This window comes from Camelus ferus, chromosome 27 (genome assembly GCF_009834535.1).
Source record: "Camelus ferus isolate YT-003-E chromosome 27, BCGSAC_Cfer_1.0, whole genome shotgun sequence".
Taxonomy (NCBI): Eukaryota; Metazoa; Chordata; class Mammalia; order Artiodactyla; family Camelidae; genus Camelus; species Camelus ferus.
The window spans coordinates 5,863,324-5,869,323 of NC_045722.1; the positions used below are offsets into that span (position 1 = coordinate 5,863,324).

The 6,000-nt window shown below is 55.8% G+C and overlaps 1 protein-coding gene across 2 annotated transcripts in view; it reads right to left on the bottom strand.

Annotated features, from left to right (window-relative positions):
• PSTPIP1 (proline-serine-threonine phosphatase interacting protein 1) overlaps positions 1-1,502 on the bottom strand; it is a 36,387-nt gene extending 34,885 nt beyond the window's left edge. The window contains exon 1 of one of the 2 annotated variants that reach the window (XM_014558346.2): positions 1,005-1,502. In XM_014558346.2, the coding sequence (XP_014413832.1) occupies positions 1,005-1,040 (36 nt within the window). In that variant the 5' untranslated portion in view covers positions 1,041-1,502. The remainder of the gene's footprint in view (positions 1-1,004) is intronic. The other variant, XM_006173506.2, reaches the window with a different exon arrangement.
• Positions 1,503-6,000: the final 4,498 nt, after the last annotated feature.

The following is a 6,000-nucleotide window of genomic DNA, read 5'->3' on the forward strand; positions in this document are numbered from 1 at the left end:
AGCCCCAGGAAAGGGCCCAGCTGTCAGCTGAGGCTGTGCTGACCGAGAAAAGAGCCAGGGGGGCTCAGGGCAGGCTTCACGACAGCCACATCCCCCAGCTTCAACCAGAGAGGTCTCAGCTTTTCCCCGTGAGCCACTGGGGACAGCAAGAGTTTCAGGAGTAGAGAGGAGGGTTGAGACAGCTGGGAAAACGCTGGCGGGAACAGGGGTCCCAACCGGGCTCGCAGGCTGCGTGGCCTGGGCCCAGTAGTTTCACTCCCATGCGCCGGCTGGGCGCCGGGGTTTCACAGGGGCAAAGACTTCATTTACACGTGTGCTGAATTTAAGAAAGCGAGCAAGGAATTGCCTAGCCCTGTTGCCTCCTCGAAGGACTCCTAAGTTCTACAAGGAAGAGGGGTTGGGTGAGGGGAGGAGGGGTCCCATTTGGCGCGCCCGCACGGGGCTGGGGGGCTTGGATAGGTCAGTTCACCTTGTTTAGTCCTCCCATTCAGTTGCTATGTTTATTAATATTTACCACCACTATAGAGATGGAGGAAAATGAAGCTCAGAGAGGTAAAATGACTTGTCCAGCCTTTAGACAGCAAAGCCAAGATCCAAATTCAAGTTTGTCTGGTCCCCAGATCTGTGACCCCCTCCCTCCTTTGCCTCACATGAACTCCTCAAGCTCCACCATCTATCAGATGCTCCTAAAAAGATTCCGCTGTGGGGAGAAGGTCTCTCGGGGGGAAAAATCAGCCCTGAGAGCACAGAAGACCTCTCTCTCACTGTGTTGAAGTTTGCAGAGAAATCAGTACCCCAGACTGAGGGCCCCCTTGCTCTTTCAACTCAGAAGCAGCCCAGGTCACCTCCATGACAATGAAGACCAAAAATCAACCACTGTTTTTAGGAGAGAACCCCCCCCTCTTGGAGCCGCACCCCCACCAAATGCCCCAGGGAAATGTCAGCTTCCCCAGCCTCCCCGGGGCTCACCCCACTTGTTCAAATCCACAGCTGTCTTCACTCACCCAAAAGGCATCTTTGAACTGAAGCTGGGGCATCATCTTCAGGCGACTGCCACGGCAAAGCTTGCTCTCCTGCCACAGACAGGGCTGAACGAGGGCCAGGAGCCAGGCGCACCGTCCCAGTCCCGGCAGGGCTGGCCCAGGGCCCCCCTCCCCGGCCGGCGCCGTCTGCGGCGTCTCAGAAGGCAGCCGTAAGCCAGAGACAAGCTGCCGGAGGGAGGAAAAAGGCTCAACCTGTTTTGCTTGGGGCTAGAATCAGCAGCAAAATGAGGAAGGAGTGGTGCCCAATGATGGGAGGGCGGGTCCCAGTGTCCGGCCCGGCCCCTTGCCAGCCCCACGGAGATGGAGGACACAGACCAGGCTGCAGCGGAGAGAGCAGGGGTGCCAGCCCCGGGGCCGAGGCAGCGGCCAGCGGGAGAGGCAGGCTGGGGCACACGCCACCGGGCAGGCAGCCCGAGGCCTTCCACAGGAAGGTTTGTGCAACCTCCCCGGGGCAGGCTGCAGGGCTGTCGCCTCACAGGAAGTGGAGCCTCTGGGCCCCCCTGTGCAGCCCCGCCTGCCACCTGCCACCCTGCTTCTCGCCTCCACTTGCCCCCTTCCTGGTCGTCCTCAGAGGCCACAAACTTAGGGAGCCTGTGACCTGCTGAAACTGGGCAAGGAGTGGGGCAGGAAGCCAGGTGTGGTCGCCCACCACCCCTGCCCCACCCCAGTCAGGCCAGACTCTCCACTCCTCACCAGTGACCATTCAGGGGCAGGAGAGGCTCACCCAAGCCTGGGACATCATCAGACTCCGGGTGTGCATCACCCCAATCCACGCCCTGCCCTCAAGGAGTTCACGGTTTGGGAGTAGACATAGTTGGGCCTGGAGGTCATGGGAGCACAGGGGTGGGGTGAGCAGGTAACTAGCTGAAGGAGAAGAATCTCAGGGCCACGGCCACCCCATCAAGTCTCCAGATGAGACACTCAGGGGCAGGAAGGCCCCCTCCGAAGACGGAGTCTTCAGGCTGGAAGAAGGTGGTTGGCCCAAGAGAGACAGGATTACAAACACATAAACACAGGAGTTTGAAAACCCAGGCTGAGGCCCCAGGTTCTGTTTTGTCTGGGCCCTCCATGTCACAGGGACCTTAATTGATCCTCCAACTCTCCGAGCCTCAGTTTCCCCATCTGTCACCCTTAGTCTCTGGAAAAGACACAGTGTTGAGAACATTACTGGAATTTCTGGTTTTGGTGGGGGAGGTGCCAGGATGCTGTCTGCCGTCACCTTGGGAAGGGCCCTGGGCTGGAGCCCCAGACAGCCTTGAGGAGCCAGGGCCCGTCCACTCAGCAGAAGATGCCGGCAGGGGGGCCTGAGCCCATCTGGCAAGAAGGGATGAATCAGGCTCGTCCACAAATCACCACCCTCGGCAATGTCTCCCTTACCATTGACTGCGGTGATTAGACAGATGAGAGCTGCCGCAGAAAAGAGCTGAGCTCCCAGGTGCCAGTTATGCGAGCCCAGGGTGAGAGACGGGGCACACCCAGCTCCTGAAATCACTGCCCCGGAGGGAACACATCAGGAGAGCTGCAGAGTACTGGGGCTGCCCCAGGAGCCCCCTACCTCCAGAATCCTTGGAGTCCAGCTCATAAACATCTTCAGCACTAAAGGCACCCCCGTTGGATGTTCTGTTGCTTGCGGCTGAAGGCAGATCATGGTGTAATTATCAGCTTGAACCCTTAAGCCAAAGCTGCACCTCATCCCAATGGCATCACCACCTCTGACAGCAGCAACTCAGCCTCCCTGGGCTCGACTTTTCCCTCTACCAAATGGAGTGATGCTTCTAGATCTGGAGGCAGACTAGAAAACTTCTGTTAATTGAAGACCCTTACCCTATCATTGGCAGGAAACTTCACAGCCAGGCTCTCTCCTCTGCCTCCCCCCAACCCCCTCACAACCGGCCTCTTCCCTCTCCCCAGAGCCACCCTCTCCTACCTCCACACCTTTGCCCCTCTGCTCCCAGCCTCCCTCCAGGCATGTCTTCTTTGATCTTCCTTCCCTGAGCAAATCCTCCCATCCCCCAAGGCTCCCACACCCCAGGCCTTCCTGTCCCAGCGGCTCTGATCCAGCCAGGGCAGAAGATGGCCATGCTGGCTGCAGGCTGAAGCAATTGGGGAAGGAAGTAATAGGACATGTAAAGAGACTCAAGTTCTCTGCTGCAGAGAGGTCCTCCTCCGCCCTCCCCAGCACCCCCTGCCGTGCAGCTCCCAAGGCTTGGCCACCAGAATAGCCAGCTTGGCTTTGGAGCTGAGCACTGGGGGCATCATTAAGTGCTGTACATGGACTGCCTCAGTCCTCACCCCGGCCTGCAGGGTGCACATTATCATCACCCTCACTTTACAGAGGAGCAAACTAAGGATTAAAGAGTTTAAGTGACTCACCCAAGGCCTCACAGCCACTAAGTGGAAGCTCGGGCTTCAGGCCCAGGTCTGTCTAGTGCCTAAAGCCCATGGCTTAACCTCCACAGGTGTCTGTTATCAACAGCCCTCTCTTCACACTGGGTTTCATCCCTCCTTTCTCAGGCCCGCCTCCAGATCCCCTCACCCTGATCTGTAGCTGGAAAAGCTGAGTCCAGGAGGCTGTCGGGGCTGGTGGTGCTATCGGGTGAGAGTCCAGCCCCGGCACATGATCTTCCAAGTTCACTTTATTTGCACCCACTGAGGATGCCTTGGCTACCGGGAACATAAAACCAGAAGGTCTGACATGGACGAGGCACCTCATTGCCCACACAAAGGGTCCGGAGGCAGCGTGGACTCCAGGTGAAGTACGTTAGGGCCCCAGCTCAGTTTCTCTGTGATTTTCCTCATTTACTCTCTCCCTCCCCCAGCTGCAACAGCTCTGGTCTCCAAGTCCAGACACAGCCTCATCCAGAGGAAGAAAAGGGACCCCTCCCCTTGTGTCACATTTCCAGCAGAGTCTTCCTCACTCAAGTCTCCCAGGGGACTGCCCTTTGAGTCTTACTGGCCAGAAGTGAGTCACATGCTCCCACATCACCATCACTGACCTCGGGAGGGAGATCTCTTGATTGGGGTGTTAGGGATGTTGGGAGCCAACCAATGTGACCACCCAGTCTTCTCTCAGTGGGGTCCACAAACACTGCTGGGGACCAACTCCTGGGACTGGTGCTCAGAGAGGACACAGACCTGGTCTCTGCTCTGAAGGGCCCATGGACAGGTTCCAGAAAGGTCTCTCCAGATGGGAAGTGACTTAGAGAGGGTAAGACCAGAAGAGGGTGTTGCAATAAGTCTGAGAGAAGGACGAGGCCTAGATGGGCAAGCAGAGGGGAGGGGATGAATCCGCGGGACATCAGGGAGGGGAGGAGCTGGACGGAGACATCTGAGCACCCCTCAGAAAAGGGAATTGCTCTCAGGCCTCCCTCCATCACCAACCCCTAGGGAGGGAAATCCAGTCCTGAAAATCACAATCACATTTGCTTCAAAACACAGTTTGCCTTGAGGTCGGGGCAGCTGTGTTTCAGGCTGTTGCTCCCTTTTTAAGGAAGAGCTCCGTGTGCGGGCAGAGCCCTGTCCTGTTTTGCATGGCGTTTGAACACACCTACATGAAGAACTCAAGAAGTAGTAGGTCCAAGGATTGAGAACAAAATGTAAAATTAGTTTTTATGACACTGATGGTCACAGCCAGCCCCCTGGCAGGGTTCAGCTCCAGAGACCACATCATCCATCCTTTTGGACCAAGTAACAATGACAATACTACTAGCCGGCATTCAGGAGGATTACCGCCTGCAGGCCGGCGTGTCCTTTACATGCTTGATCTCATTGAGTGCTCTCTCCCTGGACCAGCTATATAATTTGCAGCATCAAAGCAAAATGAAAATGTGGGACCTCTGATTAAAAAAGCAAGGGGAAAATTGCTGTTAACGGGTCTAAAATATAAAGCCTTTTCCTTCCCAAGTTCTCTCAACCTGTCTTGGTGCTTTGTTTGCTATTTAAGGTAACATGCCCCCGGGCATGGGAATACTTGTGGGGCAAGCACCCTCCATCTCTTGACTCCTGTCAGTAGGAAACCTACCAGCTGCTGGGTTTCCCTTCCTGCTAGCCACCAGCCTGCATTCCCTGCTGGGGGCAGGGAAATCGAGCCAGGCATCTCCCTTTCCCATGGTGGATGGCAATTCCCAAGAGTATTGCAAACTCTTGCCAGGATGCCCTAGGTACCTAGGTCAGAAGTGAGAGAGAGACTCACCCTGCTGAGTGTGTAATGGTTCTGTCAGCCCAAGGCTGAGACAGCTACTGCCACGAGAAGCCACCAGGCAACCCTGAGCCTCCTCACACCTGCACCAGGTCCCTGCTGGGGGCAGAAGGTGGCAGGGGTTGCTAGGCAGGAGTGGGGAGGGGAAAGCGGAGAATCCATCAGGGGAGGTGGCAGGAGGCAGGACTGCATCTGAGTTGAGGCTTCAAGTCCTTAATGCATGCGCCTTTGCCCCACCAGATGTCACTTACAAAACAAAAGTTCAAAGATAGTATTATCAAGAATTTCAAGATGCACATCCCTGTAGCCAGCCCTGCTCGCTACAGTCTGTTCTCCATGCAGTGGGGTGACATTTTTAGACCCAAATCTACTCGTGTACCTTCCTCTTGTTATGACTTCCCATTGCTTTCAGAACATTGGTCTTTGTCCTCCCATAGCCTATAGGTCCTGAATGACCTGGCCCCACACTACCCTTCAGCCTCATCTCACATGGGAAGAATCTCGAGAAATAGCTTGGGGCCTCCTAGAAAGGGGAAGGGGCTGTAGAGAAGGAGCATCTCACAGCTCCTTGGTGACATTAGCAATCCAGGAGTCCCTTACCATGAATTTCATTTGGAAATAGTATCACCACTGGTCCAAGGGATATACGTTTTGTCCCTTGCTAACAAGCCGTCTTAATATTATCTGCTGGCAGGCCAGTGACACATGTATCCCCTTCCTTCCTGGAGGAGCAGAACGCACTGCCATGATGCTGGACCG